The sequence below is a fragment of the Neovison vison genome, chromosome 12, assembly GCF_020171115.1.
Source record: "Neovison vison isolate M4711 chromosome 12, ASM_NN_V1, whole genome shotgun sequence".
NCBI lineage: Eukaryota > Metazoa > Chordata > Mammalia > Carnivora > Mustelidae > Neogale > Neogale vison.
The window spans coordinates 45,863,857-45,880,748 of NC_058102.1; the positions used below are offsets into that span (position 1 = coordinate 45,863,857).

The window sequence follows — 16,892 nt, forward strand, 5'->3', positions numbered from 1 at the left end:
AAAGCACTCTACCAATATGTTTTCAATTATCCAATATGAGGTGTGATAGATAGCACTGGCTAAATTTTACATTCTAAAGAGAAATCTGTGGGGATGCCCGGGTGGCTCAGTTGGTTAGGCAGCTGCCTTTGGCTCAGAGTCCTGGGATCAAGTCCCACATTGGGCTCCTTGCTCAGCAGGGAGCCTGCTTCTTCCTCTGCCTCTGCCTGCCATTCTGTCTGCCTGTGCTCACTCTCTCTCCCTCTCTCTCTCTGACAAATAAATAAATAAAATCTTTAAAAAAAAAAAAAAAGAAAAAGAAAAAGAAAAAGAGAGAGAGAGAGAAATCTGTGATTTTCAACTTACTGTCACCAAAGAGGCTAATGCCTCAAGATCCACAAAAGAGTTTACATCCTCCCCTAACATATAAAAGAAGAGGAATTCACATAAGGTGAGGAAAATGTACCATAATTCAAGGTTCATTTAGGTTTAATATGCTAAATATCCAATTACCTTCTCCAAAAGCTATATCAAGCTCTATTAAAATAATCTGGAAGGGGCGCCTGGGTGGCTCAGTGTTGGTTAAAGCCTCTGCCTTCGGCAGGTCATGATCCCAGGATCCTGAGACTGAGCCCCACATTAGGCTCTCTGCTCAACAGGGAGCCTGCTTCCCCTCCTCTCTCTCTGCCTGCTTCTCTGCTTGCTTGTACTCTCTCTCTCTGTCAAATAAATAAATAAAATCTTAAAAAAAAAATCTGGAAAACATCTACTTCCATTATTCTCCACTTGGGAATCACTCATATGGTAGATAACTCAGAGACTTTTCCATTACTTATACTTACCTAAAGGTCGATTTTTAAAGAAACAGCTCAAGTTCGTACTCCTTAAAATATTAATTCCTTGTATTTTCTTCCCCCTTAACCCTTCCTCATACAATCCGCTACTACCCTACCAGACCATCTTGCTAACCCATACCAAGAAAACAGAGTAAAGTTCTACATGGCCTGGAGAATTTTATCTGCCTGGCTTGTCCAAAAAGGTATCATCACACCAGTATTTTCCTTCACAAGGGAGGAAAGCACTTCATACAAAGTTTACCAAACTTTCTCAGTTCAGATGCCATAATGTTTTAGTAATTTTTTCCAAGGCACACCTAGGTTCAAAGAAGTAACTAACATTTCTATTTATTAAGTACTTAGATCCAAACAACTTAATAACTATTTATGTCCTATGAACTTAGCACCTGTTGGGCACTGTAATACTTCTCAAATCTTGGAATCCAACTGGATACCACCATCCTCATTTCCTGTCCTTCATCTATTTTCACACAATACTTGCTTAACACAACAAGGCCAAAAGCCCTGCTTTGCAAAACTATAACTTCATTAGGAGGAATGTGGAAATCGAATGTTGAAACTCTGAACTACATCAGCGAGGACTCAGAGCAGTATCCTTACAGATGTCACTATCTTCCTCAAAAATTTAAAATATCCCATATTGCCCCATAAGTATGCTGTGCAAACTCAGTGCTCTTCGTGCACAATCTGGGAATCACTGCCTTCCAAGTTTCCAGTCCAACAGAACAATCCCTTTAGAAACTAGCACACAGAGCTGTTGCATATGTCTAACAGGCATAACTTTAAATTCTAAAATAAGCATATATAAATCTTTTAAAATTAGAATATTAGAAGAGAACTTACCTAAATCAAAATCATACATACAGTAGGTCATCAAAATGTCATGAAGCAAAATCAACCCTGGATTATCTTGGCCTTCATAAAACTTGTTTGTTCGATCTGTTCTGTTAACATCTTTTTCTGAGGATGAAAATCATCATATATTTGAAAACTTTTCAAAAAACAGATTTTTATAAAGCTTATTATCTTATAAGAACAAAATTATTTTTCTTGATATAAATTTCACTCTCTTGCTGACCTTTTACTTAATGAAAAAATTCATCAAATTCCATTTCAGACATGCAATAAAGTAAGATTCTAGAATATTTTCCAAAAATCAGTCCACTTCCTCATGGGTATATTTTCAAATATTTTTCAATTCTTATCTAAACACAGAAATTTTTCAACAGCAGAAAACAATTTTAATTAATTAAAAGTAATACCAATAATTCATATTAGTTAGCAATAAAAATGCCAGTCATGGATGCAGGTGATAGGCAGGGTTACGTGAAAACAGTAATTAAAAAAGCTACTATGCAATCAACTATAGTCAAAGAGATTTGTTTCATTCATATTTGCTTCATTATCAACTTCTTTATCAAGTTCCACAAACATCTTCAGGACAAATTATTTCTCATATATACATTATTCAGTTTACATATTAGTATAAACAATTTATTTTTATTTTGAGAAAATGAAAACCCATTGTGCTAGCAATGATTTCATGACATTAAAAACAGATTTGGAAACATCACCATGAGTGTATCCCCAAGTTGTACTGACAATTCAATTCACAAACACTGATAACTATTAAATACAGCTTATTGTGAAAGACTTTACAACTAAAAGGTATTCCCCAAACGAATCCCTTAGTAAATTAGGAAGAAATAATTTACAGAAATGCAGTGTTTAATTAACTACTCTATAATCAATTCTGTTTAAAAGTTACAATATAACTTTTATGACCTCCCCCCCACCCCCTTAAAATGAATAAATTGAAAACATTCTCAATATAGGTACTCCTGCTGTTTTTCAAAAGTCTGCATTACACCACTTCACTTTTACAAAACATCTATATTAGTACCTGTTTTCACTAACCAAAAGAAATTCAAAGATTTTTACTTTTACGAAAAAACAACGAAAAGTGAAAATAACTTTCAGGATTTGTTTTGCAGCAAACTGGTTACTGAGGCAGCACTTGCCCTGGGTAGCAAGAGTGGCCCCACCACACTCCTTTCCCAGGACCTACACTCAACATCTCAGCATCAAGCCACCACAGTTCTGAACTGTGTCTGTGGGCATCTGTGCTGTATCTTGATTGATTTTGTGGATCTGTTAGCAAAAAGCCTAAAAGAGGTTATTTTTTTGGTCTGGGAATGCTTTAAAAATCTTCCATGTAAGTTAATAGTAATTATTTCTCTGCTTTATACCATTCAGACTTATGAAAGGTCTCACAGGAACACTCTACTTTCAGATAGCAGGCTAAATCTCTACTAGTGAAGAAATGGGGAGGTATTTTACAACAGAGTAGAATCTAACAATAGAAGATGACATGAGTTTAGATTCTGTAAGGGCATTTTAAGAAAATATGAGACAAATATCATAGCTTTCTATTAAAATACACTATATTAGATTTAATAAAAGCAAGTACATATCTATAGAATTGTGGATACATTTTTCAAAGAAAAGCAATACCAAAAAAAAGCATAATGAATGTAAAATTTCATTTAAAAACATCAAAATGGCAGCACCTGGGCGGCTCAGTTAAACATCTGCCTTCTGGCTCAAGTCATGATCTCAGGGTCCTAGGATAGAGGCTGGTGTCGGGCTCCCTGCTCAGTGAGGAGTTGGCTTCTCCCCCTCCCCCCTTCCTTCCCCCCGACTCATTCTCTCTCAAATAAGATCTTTAAAAAATAAAAATAAAAGAATAAAAAACATCAAAATGTTTCACTCTCAAATCAGTGTTGATAAATGGGTACGTTAAGTTTATGTTTTATTAACTCAAGCACAATTTACATAGTCATGACAATACAGAGTATCTGCCTTAACAGGGGTTCTTAAACATGGTAAAAATTATTTGTACCCTCATGAACTATCTGCATTTCTTTCCTCTCGTATATTTAGAAGTGACATGCCAGGCAGAAAACAAAAAGGGATCAAAATGATATATAAAAATATTTTATAAAGAAAGCCAGAAACTATTTCTAGAAAGAAAATTAGTACTTAAATCTAGAAAAAAAAAGAGCCCTCATTAAATCCAACTGTCCCTCTATCTTGATATAGCTAAAGAAGACTGAAGAAAACACAACCGTATCAACAGTCCCCATTTTACAATCGCCATCACTAATCTGAAGTGGGCCCCTAATGCTGCCTGGCAACATGCTTTATTTCATTCATCCATTCCTTGTCCCCATTCACATAACTATTTCGTATCTTCTTTGTCCTCAAGCCTCCAACATGCTATCCCCTCCCAACTCAAGCTCTCAGATGAGGCCCTTGCTTCCTATTTCTGAGAAAACGGATTATCCAAAGAGAATATCCACAGAATCCTGCTATTTTAACCACATAACTGCATTTGTATTCAGTCTCCTCTCCTATCACTCTAAAGAAGCTTCCAGGATGGTGGTTAAGTCCAACCCCTCCTTTACGCATGAAATCCACCCTCTAGTGGCTACCCAAAGATAATGCCCTAGTTAATTCTTGTCTTCCTCTCTAGTTTGTTTTTCTTCCTACCTGGTCCATTCTCACCTAGCTTTTAACCATACTGTTATTTCTCTCATCTTCATCAAAGCCTTACTTAACCTCACTTTCCCCTCTAATGGCAGCCCATTTTGTCTCCATCTGTTTAGAGCAAAACTTTTATGTTTTTAAAGATTTTATTTATTTGACAGAGAGATGACAAGTAGACAGAGAAGGAGGCTGAGAGAGAGGGGGAAACAGGCTCCCCGCTGAGCAGAGAGCTCCATGCAGGGCTCGATCCCAGGAGCCTGAGAACATGACCTGACCCAAAGGCAGAGGCTTAACCCACGCGCCACTCAGGCGCCCCTAGAGCAAAACTTCTTAAAAGAGCTGTATTGTGTCCAAGTCCACTCCTCCTGTTTCCTCTGGAACTCACTCTAATCAGGTTGTCACTCCCACCACTCCACCAAAACTCCCTCTAATCAAAATCTCCAGTGATCTCCTTACTACTTTGTGCAACAGTGAATCCAAATCTTCAGCTCACTTGACATTCTACTCATTCTGTCCTGAAATACTTTCTTCACTTGATTTCCAGGACAAACTCTCAGAATTTCTTCTTTTCTCTGGCTCTCTTTTGAGTCTCTTTTGCAGATTTCTCCTAATTGTTCCTACTTATCAGTTAAAGTATCTCAGGGCTCAGTTCTTGGACCCCTACTTTTCTAAATATATCACTCCTTTGGCAATGTCATCTAGTCCCCCACCATCTAAACATTTAAGACCTCTAAATTTCTATCTCCAGTGAATTTCAGCCCTATCTACCTTCTACTGTACAAATTAACATAGGAACATCCATGAGACATTCTCACACTTAAACATGTCCAAAACTAAGTTCCAAATATGCCCTTCCAAACTTGCTTCTCTCATAGTTTTCTGTGTCTTAATATAAAAAACCCAAACCTCCATTCCTCTAGTTACTCACCTTAAAAACTCTGGGGGATCACTCTTGACTCTTTGCTTTTCTTGCCCAACATTTACACACACACACACACACACACATATTAAACTTTCAAAATATGTATAGAAACCAACACTGAACTCTTCCAACTACTCACTCCATGTGTCAAGCCCCATTCACTTCATTCTAGCCACACCAGTCTCCTCCGTGCTCTTCTTCAAACATATGGAGGCCCTTAGGCAGAAACAAGTCTAGACCATGTGGTCTCCCTGTGTTCAGAATGCCCTTCATCCAGAGAGTTGCACGGCATACGCTGTTTCTTCAAGTCTCTATTCAAATCTCGTTCACTCAATTGCTAGGCCTTCGTATCAAGCAACCATCATCATCTCTGGCCTGAATTACAGGAATAGTCTCACATGATCTTTTTATCTCCTCCCTTGCACCCACCAGGTATTCTCCAGACAAGAGCCAGAGAGTGATTTGTTCAAAAGTCAGATCCTATCACTCTCCTGCTGAAAATCCTCTAGCGGCTTCCCCCCACACTCAGAGGAAAAGCTCAAGTCTTTACAATGAACTATAAGGTTCTCTGTGATTTGTACCTATTCCTCCACTATTTCTCTGATCTCATTAGTTTCTATATCCTATGCCACCTTGCTCTAACCACATTTACCTCTTTGCTTTACTTCAAACATGCAGAGAGCCTGGGGTGAAAAATAAGTCTAACATATGTTGTTCTTTTCTAGTTGGAATGCCCTTCACTTAGATATTGGCATCTCACCCTTCCCCCTTTAAGTTTCTACTCAAATATCACCTTTTCAGTAAAAGCATTCTCGGGTCACCCAAGTTAAAAGTGCAATATCACACATAAACTTCCTAACCATTTTGGCTGCCTCATTTTCTATTTAGCACTTATCACTAACGTACCACATATGTTACTTATCTTGTTTACTGTCTGTTCTTCCCCGTAAGAATAGAAGGTCCTCGAAGGTAAGTATTTTATCTGTTTTGTTCACTAATAAATCCCCAGAGCCTAGGGGAGAGCCATATAAATGCCACATAAGAGGCAGTAAGTAAATATTTACTGAATCAATGTACTAATGTTTAAAATAATGAAAGTGATTTTCAAAAAATTCTTGGTGATTCTAGCATACAGCCGAAGTTAGGGATAAAGACCAGGATTCCCAGGCCTTCTTATCTGCCTCTTTTTCCTCCCCCAGGTGACATTATCTATTCCCATGGATACTTATACTGATAATACCCAAATTTATATCTCCTAACTAGATTACTCCAGATTATTCAACTAGCCACTTGACTTTACATTTCTATGTCTCACCTTAAGCAATATGTAAGTAACACTTGATTCAATTTCACCATACTCCTATCTCCTCATCTCCATTAATGGAACCACCAAATGCCCAATTTCTCAAGTCAAGAAATATAGTCCAATCCTAAATTCTCTCTTTCCTCTTCATATCCTACATTCAATACATCAGAAAGTCTTATCAATTTTATCACCAAAATATAAGTTGAATGCATTTATTTCTCTACATCTCCATTACTATCACCTATTGCTTATAGTTGTTCCCACTTACTGGTCTCCTTGTTCCTATTCTTACCTTGATTCAACCCACTTTCCATACAGCAGAAATACTGATTTTAAAATATAAATAAAATGGTCTTACTTAAAATGCTCTCTTCACACTTAAAATAAAATCCACCTTCTTGGCACTAACCGCAAAATCTGTAGTTTACCTGTGTATTTTCTAATAAAGCAAATTTATACCAAAGAAAACAAACAGAAAAAAAGCTTTTGGTAATCTTTCCTAAAAAATACTTTTGAGAAAAACTACTCTAGTAGTTTTTTAAAAAAATTTTTTTATTATTATTTTTACTAACATATATAATGTATTATGTGCCCCAGGGGTACAGGTCTGTGACTCATCAGGCTTACACATTTCACAGCACTCACCATATCACATACCCTCCCCTATGTCCATAACCTAACCACCCTCTCCAGACCTCCTCTTCCCCCAGCAACCCTTAGTTTGTTTTGTGAGATTAAGAGTCTCAAACAGTTTGTCTCCCTCCCGATCCCATCTTCTTTCATTTTAGAAAAAGAATGCTTTAAAACCAACTTATTATATACACTTCTACTGGTAGAAAAGCATGGTACAGTTGAAAGGCTACTGAATTAGGAATTAGACCTGATTATGAATGAGTCTGGGCAATGAAACTAACTCCACATATGACAATTTACTAACCTTTTCTGGGCTTTGTTATCTGCTAAAAATTAAAGAATTGGACTAAAGTATGGCGCAATTTAAATTATACTATGGGGATTTAAAACATCTACATTTTTCTTCCAAGTTCCTGTAAAAGTGAGAATAAGACACAAGATAGATAGAGAATATCAGAGCCATTATCACTGTGGCCTGATGAAAAAGGGAAGATGATATGACATGTGGGAAGAAAAGGCTTGAGGGGTGCCTGGCTGGCTCACAGTCAGCGGAAGCATGCAACTCTTGATCTCTGGGTCATGAGTTCGAGCCCCCTGCTGGGTGTAGAGATTACGTAAATGAATAAATAAATTAAAACTTTAAAAAAGGAAAAAGAAAAGGCTTAAAATATTGAATTACTTAATCTGTAAGATCCCTTCCAGCTCAAATATTTTATGTTCAAGCAGGAAAAAACAGTTCATTACCATTTTCCCTACTAAAAGTGAAAATAGCAGGAGACTTTAACTGAAAACCTCATATAGCCCCATGCCTCAAGACTCCCAACCTTTTGCCTTAACCCGAGGAAAGACACAGTTTATTCTGGTATAATTTATTTTTTAGAAAAATAAAGTTCTTTTACAATCAAAAGTACTGGGGCACCTGGCAGGCTCAGTAAGAGGATCAACCAACTCTTGATCTCAAGGTTATGAGTTCAAGCCTCACACTGGGTGTAGAGATTACTTACACAAATAAAACTTTACATTCAAAAGTACTATCACCAAAAAGATCTCACTGGGAGGGGAAAAAAAAAACAAGACATCAGAGAGGGAGACAAACCATCAGAGACTCTTAATCACAGGAAACAAACTGAGGGTTGCTGGAGGGGAGGGACGCAGAGGGATGGGTAACTAACTGGCTGATAGGCATTAAGGAGGGCAAGTGATATAATGAGCACTGGGTGTTATAAAGACAGATGAATCATTGAATTCTACCTCTGAAAATAATATACTGTATGTTAATTAATTGAATTTAAATTGAAAAAACTCATCATTTGTCTTTATGTCTACAAATGCAACCAAATTGGGGTGCCTGGATGGCTCAGTCAATTAAGCAGCTGACTCTTGATTTTGGCTTAGGTCATAATCTCAGCGTCCTGGGAAAGCCCCACAATGGCCCTGAGCTCAGCAGGGAATCTGCTTCAGGATTCTCTCTCTCCCCCTGCCCTTCCTCTCACCTGTTCACATTCTCTCTAAAATAAATAATCATTTTTAAAAGGGGGTGTGTGTGCCTGCGTGGCTCAATCAGTTAAGTGTCTGCCTTCAGCTCAGGTCATGATCCCAGGGTCCCGGGACTGAGCTCATCATTGGGCTCCCTACTCAGTGGGGAGTCTGCTTCTCCCTCTGCCTCCTCCCCCACCCCCCCAACTTTATAATAAATAAAAATTTTTTTAAAAGATTTTATTTATTTGACAAAGAAAAAGTGAGAGAGGGAAGAGAGAGAGAACACAAGTTGGGGGAGAGGGAGAAGCAGGTTCCCCGTTGAACAGGGCTCAACCACAGGACTCTGGGATCATGACCTAAGCTAAAGGCAGATGCCTAATAACTGAGCTATCCAGGTGCCCCTAAGTAAAATCTTTAAAAAACAGGAAAAAAAAAGCTACCAAACTGGTTATGTTGCACTTTCTAACCATAATTCAGAGATTTTTCTTCTTCCATGGGAAGGTAGTATTGACCATGGTGGTAAAAACATCCCCCATTTTTATTTATGAAGCTATAAATAAATCCAAAAGCAATTATCAGAATTTTAAAAATAAGTTCCACTACTATCCAAAGTTATGCTAAAACTATATAGAGGCTACTAGCTAACAAGATAGTTAAGAGTATTAAAACTGGGTACTGCCACTATGTGATCCTGAACAAGTCATTTATGCTTTCAATGGTTCAGTTTTCTTTTGTAAAATGGAGATTATCGACAAAAACTTAGAGACATGTACAGCAGTAAATATGCATTCTCTAAATAACTTATACCAACCTGGCTTTTATCATAACAGCTAGGTAACCCAGTACTCACTCTTTGGAAATAAGTCTAATTCTTTTAATGTAAAATTCTGTCAAGCATCTCTTTTTTATTAAATAGTGACTCCCATATAATAGTTATACAATTCTCAAACACTAACAAAAATTTGTTATCTGAAGTCATTTATTAAAAAAATGAAATATATGCATATATTTAGAGATGGTTTGGAGGGATATAAACCAATGTCTATTAACTATAGTTATCTCTGGATGACAGAAACAAAACTAAACTTTATTTTCTTCTTTTTGCTGGTCTATAGTTCCTAATTTTTCAATCAATAAACACAAACTTATTGTAATAAGAGAGATAATAATGTTTTTAATTAAATTAATTTCATAAGCAAATAAACCTTTTTTAAATTCACATTTGGAACTGGAAACGAAATATATCCGCACTTACACTGACCGACTTCATATTCCTATTGATAAATGAACAACCAAGAACATCCAACACACATTCTAATGTACTCTCCAATGGCAATATCTCTTTTGAGCCTTATCTCCACATATATCTTCACTTCTTAAATCTCAACAAGACTTCATTATAAACCCCTCTCAGGCATTTCCAAAAATATGAAAAAATTACCGATAAGACTTCTATAATCTCTTAACCTCGAATTTCTCTTCTCTTGTTCTTCGCTGACAGATTTCCACTGTAGTTTCATCCTGAAGTATTCATCACTACAGAAAACAATTTTATACCAAAAAAAGCTATGAACACGGTATTTTTAAAAATTCTGACTGGGTTTTCCTGTTAACAATGTATCAAAGCATTTATGATGCTAGTGAGCTGTGAGGTTATAAATATGATAGTGAAATGTTTAAAGTTACAATATGTATGTGAAAACAAAGGAAAAATTAAATAACCTTATACATACTATAAACTTTGCTTAAACTACCAGAATAATTTATTTGGATATGATTTTAAGAAAACATTTACCTCAGTCCTTAAAATGATTCCTAAAATTATTCTAGTTATTAAGTATTTTAACGACTAAAGTTTCTGAATAATTACAAATACAAATCTACAAATTGCTGGGGGTTTTTAATGTGCCATAAGATTTCCATTTTCTAGCCAGTTTATTCACAAGCTTGTTAATATGAAATGTCTTAGAACTGGCAATTGGGGCAACTGGGTGGCTCAGTCAATTAAGTGTCTGCCTTCAGCTCAGATCACGGTCCCAGGGTCCTGGGATCGAGGCCAGCTCCCGCTCAGCGGGGAGTCTGCTTCTCCTTCTGTCTCTCCGCTCTGGTCGGTGCTCTCTCTCTCTCTCTCTCACTCACTCTCTTTCTCTCATATAAATAAAATAAAAAAGAACTGGCAAATGTGCTGAAAGAGAAAGGATTGTCTGAAAGTTTAAATATGCACATAATGATTCAGGGTGTGCTTTAAATCATAGGTTAGACTAATGAACTGGAAATTAAAACCTGGGAAGTTTGTCCAAGTTTCAAGTCTGAGGAATTACGTAAAAACAGAAAAGTCTTAAAAAAAAAAAAACGAAAGACTAGTTTATGCTATAAGAGCACCAGGAAAATAATTTAAGGCTAATTAACCTAAATAGTAAACATACTTCTTATGGAACATTTTTATAATTTCATAATAAATTATAAAAATAAGTATGAATGACATTTAAAAATCCCTATCTAATTATTTTTCAAGTATGCAAAATGTTTTCACAAGGGAAATAGAATTTTTTTACCATCTTTCCATATATTCACCAACACAACTGCAGTGAGTGTTTGAAATGACTAGATTGAGTAAGTACAGAGCTCATGATTTTTCAAATAAATAGATGAAAATAAAATTATTTTCCCATACTCTCATCTGTTTAAAAATAATCATCTAAGCTCTATACTAATTTGTATGGGTGAGTTATCTGAATTTCTTTGATCAACACACAGAAGATCTTACTTACGTTTTTTGTTTTTGTAATTGAATTCTTTCCTCCTTGGTACTGTCCCAAGGAAAATAACCCAAAAGAAATTTCCATGCTTGCTTTCTCAACGCATGACTCAGTCCCTAAAGAAAACATGCATATTAAGCACATTTGTAAAAAAAAACGCAATACTTTAAGTTCATAAAACTTGCATATAAATATACAGGGAGACTAATATTTGAGAGAGTGTTTTACAAATAAAATAGCTCAATTCAGTGAATACTAACCTGTTTTTCATCTCTAGACTCTGAAGATGTAAGCAGCTGCCAGAAAGCTTTGCGGAGTATACAGATTATACAGAAGGCAGCAGAATTGATTAGTCTTTCTAAATTCGATACTTATTAGATAAGGCAATGACCACTGGGTACACACATGCCTTCTTCGTATTACCCACAGAACTTCAAGTAAGGAAGACTCTTCCTCCCTAAGGCTTAATGGTGTCTCGTCCTCACCTCCCACCCAACCTTTAAGGGGCATCACAAGGATCTCACACTGTCCTACAAGGATTTTAAGGCATCATTCATCAAAAAGGAGTTCATTCCCAAAAAGGGAGTTCATTCCTTGACTACCTCCACACTTCCCATAAAAAAAGAAAAGTTAAATATAAGCAGTTTCAAATATCCTCATTAAGGTACTTACTCCTCTGAATATCATCTGCTTCATATTATCTACATTTAAAATTCTTCCTTCAGAATCAATGTTCTTGGACCATTCTTCCAGTGATACTGGCTCTCTCCTTTGAACAACAGGTCGTTCTCCCAAATCAATCTAATAGAAGATAAGCAATAAGGAGTACAGTTTTAAACACTGAAATTATATCAAGGTACATGGAAACCATAACTAAAATACTATTTATTACTCAGGCATAAGTTCTAACATTCTAGTATCTTCCCTTATTTTCCAATGTCTAGTTTAAGAACTTTAATAGCATTTCATACATTTTCCTTCCTACAAAACATACAAATAACAGGGTTATAAATTCAGAGACCAGAATACATTTGCTATTTTGAGTTTCAATTATTTAAGTACAAAGCATTCAACATGTAAATTCCATAAGAGACCCTTCAAATTAAATGCTATGCTGTATTATTTAAAAAGACAGTATTATTCCACTAATAATATTCTAAAATTAGCTTTTCTTCCAAACTAAAATTTGTAGCTCTCAGAACTGAGTCATGGTCCATTAGCTCCACTTGGTATTTTCTACAGTTTTTTTTTTTACTCAATTAACAGAGGTTGGTAATTTAAAATGCCATTTGCAAGATAAGCCCTTTAAATATTACAATTTATATATTTATAATGTTCTAACTATGTAGAGCCTAGAATTGTAGCAAATACAAAAGTTTTGTTGAGCATATATAAAGGTTTGCCATAATTCAGGGCCAAGATCCATCTAACTTAAAAAAAGAAAAGATTCACCTGAGCATAAAAGCCCTAGAATAGTGTCCTATCTGTTGCTGATCCCTACTGAGAAAACATAAATTAGGAACAGAACTAGGAACAATATGTAATGCTCACTATTCACTCACTACTATGCACTCAATGAAACAATCTGCTCACTATTATCAAAAAGTAATCAAAGAAAAGAGATCCAACTTAACAAACAAAGTATAAGCAGTAATCGATGAACAACCCAAGAATTTGGTGGCAGAACAAGTGTTAGGTGTTAGATATATCAGTTAGCAAAAAAGTTATAAGGATTATAAGAGGCAGATATAAACAAAATTGAGTTTTCTATTCTTATCACATTCAGTACATGTTTAAAATCTCCTGTTAAAATAAGAGTTATAAAAATATATTAATAAAAATCTTCACTCACTCTCGTGATGACTTCAAATCCTGGTTCTTCTTGTTGATTTATCTTTAAACCTGGAATAGCATCACTAAGAAAATCTGCCATTTCTGAAGGCGGTCGTTGATGTGTAGAGGGATCACTGCCTCTCAAACTATCAAAAATGTAGTTTGTGACTTTGGAAAATCCTACCATAGTTGCTGTATAAGGATCCTTTTTAATTTTCTATGTAGTAAGAAGAAAAATATTAGCACCATTAATTCAAATGAAGAATAAAAATATCTTACAGTAGGCAAAAAGGCCACATTTTTTTAAAGGGGGGAAATCAGAACTAAAACAGAGTGTTCTAGGATTATTTTAAATTTTTATTTTTTTTCTGGGAAGAATTTATATTTTCTAAGCCAATCTTCTCATTTGGTTAAAACAGAGTGTTACACAGCAAGGTAATGCTACTGATTGAATTGCAGATGAACAAATGATTTGCAGGCTTTATTCAATCTGCATACATCACAAATATGCAGTGCTTACTTTCCATTGATGAATGGCCCACAACAGCTTTCTTCTGTCTAGTAGTCCTGCCTTTACAAAAAAAATATTTCTTAAAGTGTGCAGAACCACACTAGTCCACCAGAAAATAATCGATAGCTAAGTTTTAAAGTTCACAATATTTAAATATTAGCTGACATTTTAATCTAATGATATGATTAATAAATCATGCCAATGAGTGTAATCTGCTCTGGACAGTGCTGCCCTGGAAAACAGCAAAATATTTCTCTGTTGCTAGGGTTCCTTCTAAATCCCAAACTGCCTATTTATTCATATTTATCAAAAACAGCTACTTTTTAAAGGTCTTTTAATGATTATTTTCACAACAAAAACTGTTCCCTAATTTTTTACTTTAATCAGTGTTTATCTATCTTGTCCTCCTTCCTCAAAAGCTCCCCTTTTATCCTGTTATCTTCAGAAGCAAGAAGAAGATACCTGGGACAGAGTAAGCACTCATTGTTGAGTGAATAAATAAACAACCATTTCATTAGTTTACATAAAAATTTGAGTGAAAAACAAATTAACTTTATTTCTCTCTGTGTTAAGTGCATATTTTTAGCCAAATGTAAGAATATACTCAAATACTTTAGGGGGAATTAGTTTATCATTACCCCAAATGAACCTATTTAAATTTGAAAATAAAAATTCAAACCATATTTTTTACCAAGTTTATCATTAATGAATTCAAAGTGGCTTACCAAGTGACAGTGCACCTAGTCAGTAAAAGCTATGATAATAAAAATCTACTAATGTCCAATTTCAGTATTACAAAAAGGAGGGAAAGTGCCTTAAGCGTAACTAAGAACCAAGGAAGTTCCTGAGTCTTATAAATAATATGAAGCATATTATTTCTATAAAAATTAGAGAATATTTCCATAAATGTTACACACAGAGACACTCGCATTGTTCTGTATAAACAACGAAGTATAAACAAGAAAGTGAGAGGTAGGAGGTATATGAAATGTCAGATTAACAGATAAATACAAAACAGATTAAGAAACATACTTGTATTAAACCATATGCAGGTTCATCAAGAAGATTTTCAAAAGACTGTGAAAGACTTTTACTCTGACAATTCACAAGAAGTGTTCTTTTATCCTGTGGAGATCTGTAATAAAAGAAGGGATCTGTAGAAAATACTAGCACACTGCATTAATTACTACCTGAAGAATTATTAATGCCTAGTTACTTTTCCTTAACAACGAAAATCCCAAAACTCAGATTCCAATTCTAGAACTGTTTCCCATTAATACAATATTAGCAAGTACTTAGTAACTACCTTAAAGAGGCTCTAAAACTACATGAAACATGAAATATTAAATTAACAAATATAAGAGTTGAAGTGTAATTTTATTCTAGGTAAAGCCAAGAGGACTAAACTGTAATGAACCCAAGTTTTTGTTTATACTTATAGTAGGAAAACCTTACAATCATTATGTCTTTATTATCATAAAAATTAAAGAAAGTTAAAGCACACTTTAATGTCCTATTTTGAAAGGGTTTCCAACCTCATTCCACAGCTTGATAGTACTGCAATATAACATATTTTAAAACCACAAGATAAAATAAATATTTTTTAAAGATCATTAGTTATGCTAACCATAATTATAAACACACACACACGAACATATTTAATAAGGTTATAAATTATAAATGCTGTTAAGGTAACTATGTTTTTATTTCTTGCTTATTAAGCTCTAGAAGCAAGTTTTTCTTCACATTTCTTAATAACTGCAGAATAAATGTTTTCTAAATAGACAATGAATTTCAAGTAATCAGATGAATTATCCAGTCTTTTTTCTATTCAATAAGTTTTATAACTTAGTAAGTTCACACAACTTTTCTGTGTTTAAAATAGAGCTTAAATGTGTTATGTTGTGGCTATCTACTTCTAGTTTATTATAAATGTTTGAGATAAGAACTTTAATAACAGTTATCTCTTCTCAATTCTAGCATAACAGGAAGCAACAGTAATGCTGGAGGGGATATGAACTCCAAAGCAGGATCTTACTCTTACACATTCAGAACAACGCTTGATCTTCAGAGACAATGGTAGCTTAATAAACCCCTTGGCTTTTTAAAAGGAGATGAGGTTGAGTCATTTGAGGTAAGAAAAAAAATAATGACCTTTAAGATGTTCAATTTTCATCAAATGTCATTTTTCTGAACACTGAATACTGGGGTTGTGCTTAATATGAAGACTTATATGGTTCCACAAGGCATTTTTTAATAAATCCTTTAAATATAGCACCAGAAAAAGTAACTAATAGAGCAAGATACATTTTCCTAGCACAGTACAGCTGGCACTATGGTTGTTATTATTTTATTTCCAACAATAAATTAAGTCACATTATTTATTTAAAATCCAAATAAAAATTGGTCATCAAAGTCAAAACACTGGCTATGCATAGAGAAGGGGAACAAGTGGGGTGCCTGGGTGGCTCAGTCAGTTAAGCACCTGCCTTTAGCTCAGGTCATGATCCCAGGGTCCTGGGATTGAGCCCCACATCAGGCTTCTTGCTCTGTGGGAGCCTGCTTCTCTCTCTCCCTGCCACTCCCCCTGCTTGTACTCTCTCTCTGTGAAATAAATAAAATCTTTTTAGGAAGAAAGAAAGAAGAAAAGGAAAGGAAAGAAAAAAAAAGGAAGGGAACAAATATGTAACCTTCAGCAATCTGGGCTCAGATAGTTATTATGGCTCCAGATTTAAAACTGTACTCATTAAACAAACTAGTGATGGAAAGAAGAAATAACTGCCCAACCAATAAGCAACCACAGATACTTTTTTTTTAAATAAAAGTTTTAAATTCCATCTGGTTAACAGTGTTATATTAGTTTCAGGTGTACAAGATAGTATTTCCTTTTTTTTTAAGATTTTATTTATTTATTTGACAGACATAGATCACAAGCAGGCAGAGAGGTAGGCAGAAAGAGAGACAAAGAGAAGCAGGCTTCCTGCTGAGCAGAGAGCCAGATGTGGGGCTAGATTCCAGGATGCTGGGATCATGACCTAAGCTGAAGGGAGAAACTTTAGCCCAC

The 16,892-nt window shown here is 35.2% G+C and overlaps 1 protein-coding gene across 3 annotated transcripts in view; it reads right to left on the reverse strand.

Annotated features, from left to right (window-relative positions):
- TBC1D15 (TBC1 domain family member 15) overlaps positions 1-16,892 on the reverse strand; it is a 73,413-nt gene that overhangs the window by 15,211 nt on the left and 41,310 nt on the right. For 2 of the 3 annotated variants that reach the window (XM_044228281.1, XM_044228280.1), the window contains exons 6-12: positions 14,861-14,963; positions 13,838-13,888; positions 13,337-13,534; positions 12,157-12,285; positions 11,497-11,600; positions 10,167-10,261; positions 1,680-1,796 (exon numbers count right to left, since the gene is read on the reverse strand). In XM_044228281.1, the coding sequence (XP_044084216.1) occupies positions 1,680-1,796; positions 10,167-10,261; positions 11,497-11,600; positions 12,157-12,285; positions 13,337-13,534; positions 13,838-13,888; positions 14,861-14,963 (797 nt within the window). The remainder of the gene's footprint in view (positions 1-1,679; positions 1,797-10,166; positions 10,262-11,496; positions 11,601-12,156; positions 12,286-13,336; positions 13,535-13,837; positions 13,889-14,860; positions 14,964-16,892) is intronic. The other variant, XM_044228282.1, reaches the window with a different exon arrangement.